Source organism: Bactrocera tryoni, chromosome 5 (assembly GCF_016617805.1).
Source record: "Bactrocera tryoni isolate S06 chromosome 5, CSIRO_BtryS06_freeze2, whole genome shotgun sequence".
In the NCBI taxonomy this organism is placed as follows: Eukaryota; Metazoa; Arthropoda; class Insecta; order Diptera; family Tephritidae; genus Bactrocera; species Bactrocera tryoni.
In genome coordinates, this window is record NC_052503.1 from 48,027,925 (window position 1) to 48,046,137 (window position 18,213).

General features: G+C 38.7%; 1 protein-coding gene across 2 annotated transcripts in view; it reads left to right on the forward strand.

Moving 5' to 3' along the window:
• Positions 1-18,213, forward strand: part of LOC120779062 (regulating synaptic membrane exocytosis protein 2) — a 414,623-nt gene that overhangs the window by 222,721 nt on the left and 173,689 nt on the right. For both annotated transcript variants that reach the window (XM_040111195.1, XM_040111196.1), the window contains exon 5: positions 2,639-2,750. In XM_040111195.1, coding sequence (XP_039967129.1) covers positions 2,639-2,750 — 112 coding nt within the window. The remainder of the gene's footprint in view (positions 1-2,638; positions 2,751-18,213) is intronic.

Below are 18,213 nucleotides of genomic sequence, written 5' to 3' on the forward strand. Positions count from 1 at the left end.
CGTGTCATTAGTTCTGTTACAAAATTTCCAAATGGCTATCTTTTGCTTTAACAAAAGCTGCACGAACGGAAGATTTGAGATTCTCCAAATTTCTGTGAGGTATTCGAGAGGTCACGTTCTCCAACTCTGACCACAAACTGTATAGTTCATCGAATTAAAACCTGTACTGCAGACGACCAATCAACTGTGGCTATGAAAGTAGGAATATTGTTTTTAAGCCACTGCAGGGTGCTTTTTACCCTATGTGCCGGATCAAAATCCGACTAAAAATGCCAATTCTGCTCATCGAAGAGTGTATTGCTAGCAGCTTTATCATTCCTTCTAAAATAGCCTGCTGGTACACCTTTGTCCTTGCTTTAATCCCCTCCGCACAGAAGAGGAGAGGTGCAACGCCTTTAACAAACCATTAAGTCAACTTAATGGTGATCTGGTTGCACTCTTTGAATCACCTTTTTGCGTTTTTGGAAGTTTTCATATAGAGCTTATCGGTTTTTCTTATCTGTGAAGAAGCAGCTTGCATCTGTGATTCTAATTCCCTTAAAAAGCCTCTATTTGCCGTCAACTGAAGACATTGATTGCCCAGCTCTACAAAAACAAAATTGTGTCGTCATCAAAAGTGGGTTTCTTTTTCGAGGCTGTTGTTTGGTTTTCATGGGGGGTATTCGCTTTCTCACTTTAGCTCCTCTTCGAACCGGAAGTCGTGATCTGCTAGAGCTAGTTTCTGGTCACTCTCAAGTAAATGGCAATCAGAGAACTTTCCTCACTTGCGTGAACTTCTACACATGACTCTATCCTTAGTTTTAGGTATTACAACTACAAAATTATGTTCGTTTTTGACCTGCCAAATTTTAAATTTGATAGAGATCGTATCTTTTGTTCCACGACAATCACTTCAGCAAAATCAACTGATTAAACTGATTGAAATGTGTGATTACATCTCAAGAGGCTGTAACTCAAAAACTATTTGTGTTATTCATTTAATACGCCAGTGTATTATTTCTAAAGTTATGGGCTATCGAGATTTGAAAGAATAATTGATATTTTTATGTACTTGCTAGGTGAGATAAGTGATATTTGTCATCTCTAAAAATTATGAGCATCTTCCTTTGGATATCAGTAGCACTTCCTGGTAAGGCAAAATTTTTCTATTAAATTTCGAATCACATTCTTTGCCATTTTAACAGAATTACACACCTTTGCTACAATCTGGACGTTACAACATAACCACATCTAATCAATCTAGCGCGTGAAAGAGGTCAAAAGTGTGTTGATGCGCCCATGCGTCACCAAACTTGCCATAAAAAGTCCTTTCTTGCTTTCCTAGTGCTATTTATAGACAATCTAAGTGCGTACCAGATTTTTATAGATACAACGAAATGTATAGATTTATTTTCTGTTAGCGCACACACACACATTCGCACTCAAGCATGCAAACATACAGACATATGTATACGCTTTCACCGTTAACCAATGCTTGCCACACAAATGTGCACAACATTTCCGTTCATTTCCGTACATTTTTTTTTATTTATATAATGTAATTTTGGTGTTTTTTTCAATTTTTCAACCCAAATTATTGCATCATAAAAGCTGTCCTTTAGCAGCCATAAAATATGCTATTATCTAGCCACAAAGTATTTGTACTGTAATGGATGTTGGTAATGGAAAGGGTTGCGGCCCGCGCAAATGTATTCTGCGAATGCATGTGTATATGTATGTGTTTGAGTGTGCTTGTGTGCAGTTAAAGGTGTGTTAGTGTCAGTGCTATTTATTGGTGTACGAGTTTTGCCTTTCTATCTACTGACGTAGTTGTTGGTGTTGTCGTGTTTATGGCAGGTTTGCTGGGCACATGTGCGAAGCTACGATCTTTCCATTCTTCGCATGTACAGTTACTTGTTTATATATGTGTGTGTATGGGTGTGCGGAGTTAATTTAGCGCAGGTGTATTTGCGATTGCTTGGCGAAGCAGAGGAGAATACAAATCAAGCAAATAGCCACTCAAGCAAAAAGCAACAAAAATCGAACAATGCATTAAAAACAAAAACAAAAAAACAACAAAAAAATAAAAATCAGTTAGTAGAATACAATGTAAGTATGTACATATATATATGAAACAACAAAGGGATACCCTCCAGTCTGCCACTTCGGCGCTCGGTGTGTGTGTGGGTGTATCTGGATGAATATATGTGGTAGTGGCAGCACTCATAAAGCATTTGACCGCTTGATATTTGCGCTCGCACTTTGATTGGCAGCAAAAATTCCACTTCGAGTTTATAGCATTTTTATGGGCACCTGAGCGGTGAGCGGTGCGGTGGATATTTTGCAGGAATTTAATTAAAACGATGCACCTGTGGCGGCACAACAAATATGCGTGATGTGCGAATGTGTGCAACAACTACAAATATACATTGCAAATATTATATAAGGGTATATAGACATCCATAAATACATAAGTACACCAACATCATCGCGTCACCATCACCGGCACCATCAACAGTCGCAGTTAGCTGCGTTTTTCATCACATTTTTCAATTACTTGCAACTTGAAAAGCGAAAAAATTGCGATTTTTTACTTTTATTTGCCGTTTCATGCACTTACTCATTTCCGTTTTCTCCTCGCTCTTCTCGTTTCTCGCAGATGGTCGCCACAGATGAGTCGCCATCCACACAGAATCAGCCCGACGCGGGCGGTACTTTCGGAAAGTTGAAGCAGACACTGTCGTCGTCCTTGCTCACGGCGCAGGATAGAGGTGAGTAGCGCTGTTCAGTGTAGCAGTGATGAAAGGCGATATGAAAATAATTGAATATTAAACTTTCGAGAATATACTCTCAACTGGAAAATGAACGTAGCAGTAAAATTTCAGACAGCATTTGGCATAAAAAAGAAATATAATTTAACTACTTGCAGGAATGCGTTTAAAAAAACTTTAAAAACTTTTTTATTTTCCAGTGGAAAAAAATATCTATCGGGAATTATGTATAATTATGAAAATAAATTTGTATGAAACACGACGGATTCCCCGTTCGATATATATGGATAATATAAATATTATTGTTGAAGCTATTGATTTGATAGTATTCTTTCCAGACTCGTGTACGATCAATCAATCAATTAAGGCTCATTATTTTGGTTTTAGTTTTTGCAGCTCAGTAGTTGGAGTAAGAGATTAATCCTGCTATTGATCGGTTGGCTGAATTGGAAGTTCGTAAATTGCTTCCATTTATTCTATTCTATTTAATAAAGCGCTTCTGACAGCCTTATATTCCCATAGCAGCAGACTGACTATTAACTAGTAGTTGGAACGGCTTGAAAAATCAATATTTGGCTAGAAAGTTCCCATGAGGCACCCTATACATAGATGGTGTGAATTCTTCTAGCATATGTTCAACATAACATTAGCATTTAGCCCCTGAGAACGCATATATGTAGTTTTATGTCCCTACATTCACCACATGCAAGATCTTCGGATCTGCTTTATATTTTTAATCATAACTATTCACTTAAAAGCTAGTTGGCTTCTGGCATTTCGGCAGAATTTCAGAACTTACCAGTCTTCTATTCTTATTTCTATTATTTTTCAGTTATTCGCACTACTTCTGAATCGACTTGGAGTCAGTGGCGTAGTTACAACTTCGGGCGCCCAGGGCAAAGTATGTTCTGCCGCCCCCCTTTATGTACCTACCTACAAGTTTCATGAGGTGGTTCGAACAAAAATGAATTTTTTCAAAATATCTTCGATATTTAGTATATAAAATTTAGGAACTAGAAACCACGCAAATTCTGAAGTTCCAAAATTCTCACAATACGGTTTTTGAGGAAATTGATAGTAAATTTACAAGACATCTACGTCCTACTTTTATTAAAGAGAGCGAAGAAAAACGAAGAACAAATTGGATTTTCGCCAGAAAAAATTTTATTATAAATTTCTTCAATGGGACTGGAAGCCTACAAAACGTTAACGACGGCTTTAAGAATACTACTCAATATACCCGTATCAGTTGCATCTTGTGAAAGATCTTTTAGCAAACTTAAATTGATCAAATCTTACTTGAGATCGACCATGAGTCGGAGTAGACTGTCCAATATTGCGATTCTCTCAATAGAATGTGAAATTACTCCACCTTTAAATTGCAATGATATGATATGTGATTTTGCAGCGATCAAAGCTCGAAAAGTGCATCTTTAAGTTCTATTACTATTTATTAGATAGATATAAGCCAAAAGATATGTGAAAAATTCAAAGACTGAAGAGTATTCGAGTAAAAATTAATATTTTTCATTGTTATTCAGATTATTACCTTGTGAGTGTACAACTCTTTATCTTTTATAATAAATTTTGTAAAAAAACTTGTTGAAGTATTTTTCTGAATATTAAAAAACAGCGAAGATCGTTTTGCCGCCCCCAAAACGTTGCGCCCGGGGCGACGGCACCCTTCGCCCCCCTCAGCCTCTTTCCGGCAGTAGAGCGGCAATATTAGCGCTGAGTAGGCTATCTGTGCGTTCAAAGCTAGTCAAGGAGTGTCTATCCTCACTACAAATAGCATCTACCTACTTCATCATTAGGCTCGTTTAGGTACCTAGTGAGGCAGCGGAATGCCTGCCAGCTGTGCCAGAGGTGGCACCCTTGTCCCGCTTAAAACGGAATGGACCGAGTTGGTTCATCTTTGGCGTATTGTATTCTAACACCAGATGCCTCGCATATGCCTATCAGCCGCTGGTCGCTGAGCAGTTCCTTTGTGACTGTGAGGTCCTTCTGGCCTAGAGCAGATGCCTAAAAGAAATATTCACGAAGTATACTGAACTACTTGCTCTGAACAATGTTTCTCTTGTAGCAATTTCAGGAGGTTTTACTGGACACTGTTCAATGGGCATTCACGCGGTAAGACTTAAAATGTTATCGGACGCAAGCTATCGTAGTTTTTTGGAAAAGTGTAAGGTTTCTCCTCCATTGTTCAGCCTTTGAAAAACTGAGGCTGAAACATTCCGTTAACCTTGCCTTCGGCGAAGCGGAAGACAAAGCCGATTCCGAAATTTAGCGGCTCAACGAATTTGTGACATGCTCAGCGCTTGTTCGATCGGAAAAGATTTTTTGATCCAGTATATAAGAGCTTATTTGGATCATAACGAAGCGGCGTTCTAAGATGTCTAAGTGGGATTCTTCTTATTATCAACCTTTTAAGCAAACTTAACCTACCAGAGAAAATAGACTCGCTACGAATACTTGACGGTTCCGGCAAATGAGCAGCTTTTTCGTGAAATTTTAGATCGATATCTCAAAAGACGGAGACGCGGACGGTTGTGAGTGAATTGACTCAGCTCGTCACGTTGATCATTTATATATATGCATATATACTTTATAGAATCTCTGACGTTTTCATCTTGATGTTATAAATTTCATGCACACTTAATATCCCCTGCTAAAGATATAGAAACTGTGCACTAATTCGAGGCCAATTTCTTTCTTCGCAAATTTTCATAATTGTCTCATGAACTATTACAGTAATTTTACAGCTGGCCGTTCTTGATGGGAGTTTAGCATGGGTTTCCAAAATTAAGAAGAGTTAAAACTCAAAGTTAAGAATGAATACACAAGCGTTCTCTGAGGAAGTTAACTCTTCCCACGGGGGGGTTAACTTCTATATCTCGAAACTTCCCAACCGTGAACAGCAATTTCCATAACCTCATACTCTGATAATTGTACGGTATACACGACTTTTTCAACGACTTTTATTCACTGCACAGTACTTAATCCTCTCCCTACTAAATTCACAGTGACCATGTTCAGAAACTGGACGAAATCCAACAGACTGGATCTTAATATTGCAGCAAGTAACGTTAAAATACCAAATGTAAACAACCCTAAAATTTAAAATGTTACACTCGACGGTCTGTCTTCTTTCACTCCGCATGCGACCGCGATCAAAGTACACAGCCATCAACACGTAGCACCGGTATGATCGCCTGCTTTTCGAACGAAGTAGACTATGAGGCTTTAGGTATATCAGAACACTAAACTCCGTGCAACAACAGGGTGCCTCCCACCACCTATCAAAGCGATAAGGTACCGGTTAAAAACAATATCCTCGCCTAACCATCCTTACAATCAACTGCTTGGAGGAAAACCACCTCCTAGGAGCATCAAGGGAACACTCATTGATTTCGTCGACCACATTGTATACCTTACCGACCAGTAGACGGATGCAACTAACTGCGGACAACCACATAATGTCATTTATAGTGGAGCTATTAACATTTTTAGTGACTCACCACTCATATCAGATTAAGTATGCGAGTTGCCTAGAGAATCTAAAGTAACTCACACGCCTTCTTTCTGCATATTGCATCAGATTAAGCTGCCACTTTTCCAGAATCAACAACGAAATAGCAGACTTATGCCCTGCATGCATTGAGTCCCTGCATTACGCTTGACACCTACTTGCATGTCCTATTGAAACTAACAAACCAATATGCTGATAAATGGTCTAACTCCACCTGGGTTTGCATAACCGTATCAAAAACCAACAGCATGCTCCTGAAATACTAACCCTAACTTTGAACTAATTTTGAAACCATTACACAACATCTCCGCTTCAAACAGATACTTTATGAAGCGGTGGTCTATTAAAAATCTTGATTTCAAGTACCTACTTTAATTCTCCTTGACTATCTAAGATGTAGAGAATATATACATACAAATAGTACATGTAGCAGATACTTAAAATCAGGGATTTGAGTATGAATCACTACTACCCCGATCTTATAAATTGTATTGGAACATAATTTTTTCTAAAGATATTTGCAGATTCCGCCTTGTTTGAGGCTTATCCACCTGTCAAGAGGCTCTGCCATTTAAACTTAAGCATTCTGTGTATCTGAGTAGTTTGTCTGTCTGTCCATTTGTCTGTTTATATGCGAAATAGTCCCTCAGCTTCTGGGATATCGCTTTAAAATCTGGAACACGACTTTTTCTCGTCGATATCGGACCATTATAACGATCGGAATTCAATGTTCGGTTGAGAGAATATCTTCACGAATTTTGGAACGATTTTTCACTTAGGGGGTACTCTGGTTTAGAAGCCCGAATTTTAGGTTTTTATTTTTTGACACGATAAAAAAAATCAAAAATTATTTTGGTTAACCATTTTTTTAGATGTTTCTTACTGATATTCTAAAAATACAAAACATAAATAATATAAAAAAAATTAAATTACAAAAAAATGCAGGTCGGCGAAGTAGAGACTGATGAAACAATGGCTTTGTCCTGGTGTGCAGGATATAAATCCTTTCCGTGACCTAAAATAAAAATTTATGCAAAATCCGTGAAGAGTAAAAGTGTAGTTATCGCACTACGAAACGTTTTTGGAAAAAAAAAACAAATTACAAAATGGTGGAGGTTTGAAAAAAAAGTTTCGTATTTTCCCTGTTTTTTTGTGGTTCCGAATTTTTAAAAAATAAAAAAAAAAAAAAAATTCAAAAGCTCTTCGTAGTGCGATATTATAAAGTATAAGAAAGCTCGGTGTAAAATTTCATGAGTTTCTAGAAAAGAAGTTATGAGAAAAACGGGTTTAAAGTTTGAGAACTAGTCGCGCGCAGTCGGAGTCGGAGTCACAAAATGAGCTGGAACTCGGAAAATAATTTGAACTTCGAAAAATCCTCTTAGGGACATTTTCTTGAAGGGTTATACTAAAAAAATATGCAAAAAATCGATTTTTTCGAGTTTCTAAACCAGAATACCCCCTTAAGCCAATTCTGCACTGCAGAAATTATTTAAATGTGAGTGAGTGCTATAGTGTATAGCTGGCATACAAATTGGACGATCAAAATTAAGCTCTTTCATGAAAAATTTCTCTATTTTGTGAAGGGTATTCTAATTTCGAAGTAGCCGAAGCTAACATTTTCCCTTCTACGACATCTACTGCATAGTCTCCGCTACCTTTGGTCCCAAATGATTCCAATCTATGAGAAGTCACCGTGAATTGAAAGAAATGAAAGCGCGTCAACACAATAAAAAAGTTTCTGAGTGCACCTCTTGCCTTTCAACTTGAATGTAGAAAGTATTATTTAGTTTGCTGTGCTCCACTAGTTGCCATAATAGAAATGCTGCACTTCAGCTCGCCTCCTCTCGGCGTTTGCATACTCGCACTGCAAGTCTTTCTCTAGCAATCTCCTTTCATTTCTGCCATAGAATGGCTTTGAAATTTAATTACAGTTACACTCTAATGACATCGATTTGTGACACTTTGCAAACAGAGTTGACAAAGTTGCAACAACCAGCGTGGCAACAACAGCAAACTGTACTCACATTGCAAACATTTTGAACACTTAAGCCATTAACATTGACTCGCATTGACACAACAAAGTTGCAACATGGAAACTAACTCTCGACGTTGCAAGTGTACAGTAGAGTATTGTATGTGCAACATGCAGCTGTGACACCTATTGTGCAACAACTATGGACTTTTTTACGCCGTTGTGTATGACTTTATTTGCATGTGTCTGTGCGTGCGTTAATGTCAACTTATAAATGTATCGTGTGTCAGTGTGTGTGTGTTTAAGTATGCAGATGTTGCATAATGCGAGGTCCATTAGCTTTTGCGAACTCTTCTTTGTTTTAATTTGAAAGCAGTAATGTGGCTGCCTTTTGCAACTAAATAGTGCGTTATAATTTTGCAGTTTAAGTGCTGTTGTCAGTTTCAATTAAATGAAAAGTTTCTAGTCTGAGTATTAGATCGATTGTAGGTGAGGAGCAATGAGGTTTTTATTAAATTTGCATCCAAAAGCTACAACAAAATATGCAGTCAAGACTGGGTTCCAGAGCTACTTTAACTCAAGTGATAAACATAATCTCCAAAATAATCCTGCAGTACGCGGGAGTGGTCCGTTTCACAGTCAGCCGATAAAATAATAACGAAAGTTTTGGAAAATGAAGATTTACTTTGCAAAATAGTCGTCTTTAGGTTGACCCAGCAATGATTCAACTTCGTCAAGCCGTCCTTCGACAAAATTTTCAATCTAACGAGCGACTTATCCAATTACCTCTAGAAACAAAAAAAAGTGACACGAGTCAAAACTTTGGAATGTAAGTATTAGGTGCTTATCGCTGTTTGTTTAATGAAAACGTAATTTACAATGAAATGGTTACAAAATGAATTAGTCGAAGCTCATCACAGGTCACAAGTTTTTAAGATCTTTCTGGCGAATACCATTATAGTAAAACTGTCCACCTTGTGATGCCATCCAAGAATCAAGGAATTTTTCTATGTCGTCTTATGAGTGGAACTGCTTCTGAGCCGTTTTTCTATAGTAGAAGGAAGCATCGAAAGCCGGATTTCGGGACTTTAATCCGCTAAACCTAACCTAGTCCTATCTCATGTCTCTCCCCCCGAGGACCACTGAACAATATATCTATTGCTTCATGGGAGAGATGCAGACATTTAAGTCTCCTCTATTGTATGGACTAACTGACGCCTAATCTGTTGTAAATGTCTCAATCTTGTCATAATTAGAGCTGCCGCTTCGCTGACAGCTTTCCATTTATCAGAGGCCTCACACATAAGTGCAGTTAAATTTTCCAACGTGAGACCTCCAAGTGTCATTTTCAGCTTTTTTCTTATACTTGAAAACCGAGGGCAATGATAAAGTACTTGTTCAAAGTCTTCTACACACCCTGTACACGTCGGACAATATGAATTAAAGCCATTACGATATTTGCATTGGTAGCTTCTAAAGCATCCCAGGTCCTCATGTTGTCTATCTACCCACGAATGTATGTCCAGAATCAGTCTGTGGGTTAACCTGAGTCATGTTGTGAACCATGTGCCATCGAACGGAACTAAAAATAATCTAACGGTGCAATATATGGGGAATATATGAGAGGTCATGCAGCATTTTCGTGTCTCGTCAGATAATGAGGTCATAAGGAATACAAGTTCTGCAATTCAGCATCTTGGATGGCATTCTTTCACACAAACGGAAACGACGAAAACAATCATGGCAGAATGTTTCACTAAGAGGAGGACATCCCAGCTATATCCCAGCTCCCGATAAGCATCAGCCGCCGATTTACTCGACTAAAGGAAGAAATCAATCAATCAAATAAATCATCAAATGATTATTTGCGAAAAATCGGACACACTCGCACAATCAAAAGTACATGACATATAAAGAAAATCACTAATTTGGAAACCATGTTTCTTTTTCATATGTCTAAGTTAAGTTTATCAAGTGTTGGATGTATCAAAATCGATCACCATTAAGAGGTCAATTGAAAAGTTCCCGACCTGAATTAGAATTAAGTTCATATGATTTTTAGTTAGCGCCTTCAAATGGCGCGTGGATTAATTTGACAGCTGACGTATCATTAGTTCGTGAATTATACATGTTGAGTGAAGCAACTTTTGTTATTGTAAAATAAGGGAAAAAGGAACTTCGCGTGATGATAAGATATTGCTTTTTGAAGGGAAAAAATACAGTTCAGCCAAAAAGTGGGTGTCGCATGAGCTCCTTTTGGCAAAAACAGCGTTGAGTTGATGATTCGGAGCAGTGAGATATTCAAGCGTAATAAGCACGAGTTTTTGCGTCGATATGTGACAATGGATGAAACATACCTCCATCATTTCACTTTGTAGTCCAATCGAAATCATCCGAATTGACCATATTTTCCAGATCTGTACCCAGAAACTATTTGCTATTCGCAGATTTTAAAAGAATGTTCGCCGAAGAAATTTTCGTAAAGTGAGGCATATTTTGAAACAAAGGCCAAATCGTACTACAAACTAGGTATCGAAAAGTTTGAAGGTCGATATAAACAGTGTATCATCCTTGAAGGGAACTCTGTTGAATAAAAAAAGCGCATTTGCGAAAAAATATGGTTTACTATGGTAGACCGGGGTCTTTTAAATTAGCCTGTTAACTGCTAAAAGGCTACTTTTGACAAACAGCGGAAGCTTAGGTGCGCACATAATAGATAACACAGTGTAAAACTCAATTGCTCTCCGATAAGGCAGTCTTCACCTTCTTAAGGGTAAGCTCACCTGGAGAAGTTCACTGTTTCTACCATTTTTCGGTCCTAGTGTGTGCCATATTTCGTCGACGGACAGGAAATAATGCAGACCTACCCTCAGCTTATACTGAAATATCGGCACACATGGCATGTGAATTTTTTACTAATGCTGAATAAGGCTCACGCGATCTAATAAAATGGGAAATTTCGTAGTTATGTCACAAAATATGTCCCTGAAACTGGAGTGTAGCTCGTTAAAACTCGTTAAGCCATTTTTTGATGGTTGCCATAGAGGGAGAAGAGCCCGTTCTCACGACAGTCCCCCTAGGTAATCGGAACAGAACCGGATTTTTATTCGGCCAAAGATTGTCATATTAGCAGCATTCTTCCAAATAAAATCAGGAATGTTTTCTACCGCTACAATGACAGTCATCATGTACACTACCGAGGCGATCTTTGATTCTACTGAGACTTTCTGGAGCATTCATCGAATCATGAACGCTTCTTCGATTTTCAAATATTTTGGTGAAAAAAAAAATACAATTCAATGAAAATATATAACTGAGTAGCCGGCTGCTGACGCTGGCTTTCTTTAAAAAACGAAAGTTATTTAACTTTAACTAAAGTCATGACGGCATAAACATAATCCCTATTTATTCATGAAGGGTGATCCATTTCGAGGTTCCCTATTTTTTTAAAGAAAAAACACAGAAACTTCAAATTTAAAGGAGAATGTTAAATGTCACTCGAAAGAACATTTATTTTTGTTCCATCCGTTGAGTTTATTTTTCGATGATGATTTCGCGTTAGAGCATTTCGACTGACAACTGGCGAATGACACGTGTGAAGTTTTGCCTCAAGGCTTGAATCGAATAGCCCGCATAGACTTTAGACTATACATATCGCCACAAGAAGAAATCTAAAAGTGTGGTATCATACGATCTTGTTGGCCAAACGACCGGCCCGTTCGCTCACCGAAATTTTCTCTCAAAAAATCCATTGATTAATGTGATGTGTGGGAAATGGCGCCGTTATGCTGAATCCAAATGTCCCCAAGATCACCAGTTTCAATTTCACGCATTCAACAGTCGGTTATCATGACGCGATAACGGTTGACGTTGGCGTAACGCTCTCATTACTTGTGAAGAAATATGGACTGATGATTCCACCGGTGAAAATGAAATGGCAGCTCTTGAATCTGTTCAGGTTGCTCTTCGTTCCAAATGCGGCAATTTTTCTTGTTTACATACCCCTTGAGCCAGAAATAAGCCTTATCGCTGAACAAAATTTGGCTCGAAAACGTCGGATTTTCTTGAATCATTTCAAGAGCCCATAGAGCGAAGCGATGTCGCTTGGGAAGGATTCAGTTATTGCACAAGCTGTATTATTTACTTTTGAATATAAAATCTCGACATAAAATACGCCAAGTGGTTCCTTACGTCAGACCAAGTTGCTGCGAACGGCGCTGAATTGACTCTCCGCATTCTCAGCTGCGGCTGCTATATTTTCTTCACTCCATGCGGAGGGTCTATTCGATAGAGTAATGTCCAATAATGAATGCTTGGTCTCAAGATGGATGGTGGTGTTGCGAATAGTACGCTCAGTAGGCCGATTATGTTAACCATAAATTGAGCAAAGTGCATGAAACACATTCTTTAGAGAACGTAAATTTTCGTAAGAAATTTGAAAAATTTGCTGTAAAGGCGTAAGTCTTTCCATGATGAAATTACAAACAATACTAAACAATAATAACATGACATCTGCCAAATAAAACCTATTGAAAGGTACATCTATTGGCTCACCTACATTCCTACAACAGTATTTCCCTGTAGTCGGTCCAAAATAATCAGTTATCAAGTTTATAAGACTTCTGGAAAATATTCAACAGAACGTGGGCATTTAGTCCCTGAAAAAGATATATAAATATATTTACATATAATTTTAGATCGCTTACATACACTGACATGTAATCACACGGATTTAATCAAAGTCCTTTGAGGAACATGATATTACAACATTATTTTCTGCAATTAAAGCTGTGCAAAAGCGTTTACGCGCTGTTGGGACGAACTCACCTGCGATGGCGCTATTAGTAAAGTCAACCGCACAGACACATACACACACTTCAGCAAATACCAACAATATAGTTGTAAGTCAACATGCAGTTGACATTTATGCTGCCATTATCCATTCGAGCGAGCGCATATGCAACCCCAGTGACTTGATAAAAAAGCGTAGCAACTACAAAAACAACAAATGTAAAACTCAACAACAAAAACAGTACGGCATGTTGCGCTGCGCTGTCAACTGCAGCTTTATTTGCACAAAAAAAAATTCTTCGTTGTGGCAACACTGTGTCAGCGAATTTTTGCCAACGGCGGCAAAATGTGATTTTAATGTGTGCATTCGTGCAACACCACAGCACACAGACGTACATGTTGCACTTTGCACGTTGCTTCTGCACTTTTCCACACTTTGCTGCAACTGCTTTTGGCGCTGCTTTTCGCTTTTTCAAAAAATATGTTACACCTCAGCTGCGCCACCGAAGGTGCAACCGCGCGTGGCATGCAATTTCTTTTATTTTCAGTTTCTCTGACTAAACTTTTTGTCATGTACTTGATTTCGCTTGCGTGTTTTGTTTTGCAGCGACTGTTTTCACTTTGAAAATATTTCACTTGCTTACACAGGCGGTTGGAGAAGTCAGTCGCTTTTGATAACGACTTTGGTTCCTTATTTTAAATATTTGCCGCTAAACATTTCCGCGCCCTTGAAAACATTCTTCATAATACGCTCGTACTCAACATTGTTGTTGTTGTTGCAAAAGATTCCTAAACTAACTCACAGAAACGTTCACAACTCATTAGAGGGATATAAAACCGAGCCCGGTACGGTTACGTAGGCCCGACTGTTGAGGGAACTGACAACTAATCGCGTTCTTATACACGTATTCCATTGGGAAGCACGAAAGAGAACTTCTTCTCCCGATTCCAGCAACTATTTGCAACGTTATTTTATTAATTGGTCAAATCTGACTGGAAGTAAGGGATTTCCGGGACTAGTTTTTGAAGCATTTCTTATCTCTGCCTCTTCAGTTGTGGCAAAATAAGCGAATTTTTCATATAAGAACATGGTTTTGATTATTCAACTTGAGGGCAGCTATGTGCGTTTGTAGCACAATCGAGAACTGTACCACTTGTTGTCTGAGGCAATCATCCATCAAATTTCGTGAGAATATCTTATCAAATGAAAAAGCGTGCCATACAATGACATTTGTTTGTAAGACAGCTATATGCTATAGTGGTCCGATATCGCGGTTACGACATGAGTACTTTCCAATAAAACAGAGGTACTGGTTGTTGTGTTGTACTAAGACCATAGCGGAATTTTGCTAACGATTTCTCAACCCTTCGGTTAAGTTAGGTTAGTCTGCTAGCCACGCATAGTTCAGATGGAGTTCCTTTACAAAGTCCATAAAGTGCAGCCGTCTAACCCTTGACGCGAATTTCAATACTCAGTAGTCTCACTAACGACACCTCTTCCAGTGTTTCATACCGTAGAGCCCCCAAATGCACAGCGATGCTCCATTGTTTCACAAATGCCATCTTTCGAGATATTCTGCAGTCTTCTCGATCTGTCAGCTCCATTCTGCCGGCGCGTTTCGACTGTGAAAACTGAATATTCCAGTCAATGTCCATACAGTCCCTTTTATTGAGTGTCAGTGCGAACTTAATATTTGAAATCTACATCAGTATATTTCCGATCTACCGTTTAACACATGACTTTTGTAGTTTTGCATGATAACGTTTCGATTGACAGCCATACCCCACTCTTGGCAATATTGTCCACTATCTCATTGCCCTCAATGCATTTGTGGCATGGCATCCAGTTAAAGAAAAGTCACTTGTTCCACTTGACTATTCTACATGGACCACGTAACGACACTCTCCACTGCTTCCCACGAAACTTCTGACCGATATGCAAAACGAGGTTATGATGGATTGCTTCCTGGCAGTCAAGTTGCCTGCTATTGCTCCGCTGCTTTCCCAATAGCAAACACATCGGCTTGATATATACTGCAGTGGTCCGACAGTTTAAAGGGCTGTTTTATGCCTATCTTTGGACAGTTTATCCCCACAGCCACTCCGTCCTCCATTTTCGAAACATCTGTATACATTTTGGCTTTAAGCCAACCATCTCTTTCTAAGTTTACTGCTAACCTTCTTTCCCTATTGGAAAGGGCGATCATGTAGTCGATGTTTACCCAACGAGTTATTGCCGAAGATTCTTCATGTAAATTCTCATGCAGCCAGTAGTCGCCCGCCGATTTGTCACGCAACTTTCAGCGAAGAGGTCTATAGATGTCAGGTGACAAAAGTTTGATGTTAAAGACTACCGCAAGATATTTGGCGCCCCAAACCTGCTTGCGATGCCCAATTTTGGACTTTTAAGAGGGATGATCGTAATACTTCTAAAACCTTAAGTTGAACATGCATTTATCTTACTTCTCAAATGTTATCAAACAGCCCTTCTTCTAAGCGACTAGTTGTTGCAACCTAGTAAACGCGCAAGTCGGTGCAGGCACATACAAGTATCTTGCGAAACATATCTACGACAGCCTGTCGTTTACACTTTGTTTTGTAAAATTTAAGCTTTCGTTTTTCTCTGGTAGCATTTTACATTTTTTTTGAAATTTCTGTGAACTTTACTTTCATTTGAAATAGAAATTCACTTCAAAGGAAATATAAAGGATAAATGCAGAAAAGTTTGCATATTTTTATGGAAATATAAATTTTTTGTGAAATTTGGTTACCTTATTTAATATAATATACTAGTTGCTATCGAGGGACACCACTTAAAAATATTTTCCATATTTTTGATACCGATTTTGTTGCACGTTTCATCTTGGCTCCAAAATAGGTCTCATCACCGCTTCCTTCTTCTTTAATGCTAAGTTCCTTTCCATTGGACATTGTCTTGACCTTTATGGATATTAAAACTCCTCGGATGCCAAATCCGGCAAATACTTTAGATGCATAGAAAATTCGAAGAAAACCTCAGACAACTTTGCCACCGCTTTCATTTGGTTCATGAATCGGTCTTTAAAGTTGCTTTTAAGCGCACACGGCATCCACTTTACACAGATCATTCGCGTACATTATCATCTTTTTTCGATATTGGGGAGTCAGTATCTACTAATTAATTAATTATGCGGACAACAAAACCGCTGTAGTCATTTCGACTGGAGGTGTGACATACAAAATCATCATCATCAGTCTAGCAAAAGCGGGAAAATTTGAGAGAAAGTGTTTTATGATATTTCTGTCCCGGCTTTTTCCGCTATTCGTACTGTGCCCAAAAAAATAACATTGTATTTATTTTGAAAATTCTTTATTTATTCTTCCAAATCAATTTCATCCCCTTCAAAGTAATCCCCTCCCGATGCAATGCACTTATGCCAACGGATTTTCCAATCTTCGAAACACTGGTTGTATTCACTTTCCGGGATGGCCTTCAGTTCGGTCATCGCTGCGGCTTGAATCTCCTATATCGTATAAAAACGGTGTCCCCGGAGCGGTCTTTTGAGCTTGGTGAACAGCCAAAAGTCACACGGCGCCAGATCAGGTGAATACGGTGGTTGCAGAACGATATGGGTAGAGTTTTTGGCGAAATGATCACGAATTACGAGCGCAGTATGGGATGGTGCAATATCGTGATTTAAAAACCAAGAATTGTCTTTCCACAATTCCGGCCGTTTTAGGCGGATAGCGTTACGCAAACGACACAAAACGTTCAAATAATATTCCTTGTTGACTGTTTGACCGGTTGGAAGGAATTCATAATGCACAACACCACGATAATCGAAGAAAACAGTCAACATGACCTTAATTTTTGAGCGACTTTGGTGCGATTTTTTTGGTCTCGGCTCTCTTTTGGCACGATATTCGCTAGATTGATCGGTTGTTTCGGGGTCGTAAGAATAGATCCAAGTCTCATCGCCAGTTATAATGCGTTTCATGACACCCTGGTAGTCGGAAAGCATCGCTTCACACACTTCAACGCAACGCATTTTTTCCAAAAAATTCAATATTTTCGGTACCAGTCGAGATTTCACGCGCTTGATGCCCAAAACATTCTTCAAAATGGTATTGGCTAAGCCTTTCGATATGCCAACTTCATCAGCAAGGTCTCTAATTGTTAATCGGTTTTTCAACACCAAATCTTTCATTTGTTGAACGTGAGCTTCGTCGGTTGAGGTTGATGGTCGCCCTGGACGCTCTTCGTCTTCGACACGTTCACGGCCGGCTTGGAACTCACTACACGACTTGTAAACATTTTTTTTAGATATAGCCTCATCACCAAAGGCTTTCTGCACCATTCTCAATGTATCCGCAGCAGAAAATTGATTCCGTAAATAAAATTTAATGCAAATTCTTTGCTCAACAAATTTCGACATCGCAAAAAACGGAGAACTCACTTTTAGCAGCTCACAAAACGACACGTATCTCAAAACATTCAATAGTTTTGACATGAAATTTGACGTAAATGTGACTGACAGTACTACCAAGCTAAAAAAAAAATAATTCTCCAAATCCTTCGACGCGCGCAGTTTAAATTCAAATGTCACCTTATTTTTTAGGCACAATGTATGTCATTTGGACAATATTCGGCTGGTAGGTCGTGACTGGTACATATTAATTAAATAATCTTTTAAGTTAGAGTTTTAATTCAAGCGCTGCTTTGCATCTTCTATGCGGAGTACCAATTAAACAGTGAATTCGCTCACCTGTTATGCTCTGCCAGATATCCTTGACATTTTGGAATAATTCGTCAGCATTCTTATTTGGTTTCTTTCCCAAAACCCTTTTGATATCTGCTCAGAGGTTTTCGAATGGATTTCAATCCGTATACAAAACCGTAAAGTTTTCGGAGGAAAACCTTGGTTTAACACTTCAAGCTGAATACTTGATATCGTTAACCTGCATAAAACTGTACGGTGCAGGCATATGTTTCTCTACAAATGGCTTCATTGTGTTCGTTGAGTGATCCGTGGAATAGGTCATACCGTTCTTTGAAGTGTATCGAGGGTGCTGTTCCTTGTTTGGCGAGCGTCGCACAAATTATTTTCCATTTGACCCAACTTTCCAAATATGTAGGGTCACTTGCTGACATGCTCCGTTGCAAATTGAATACAACCCTTCATCTTATCTAT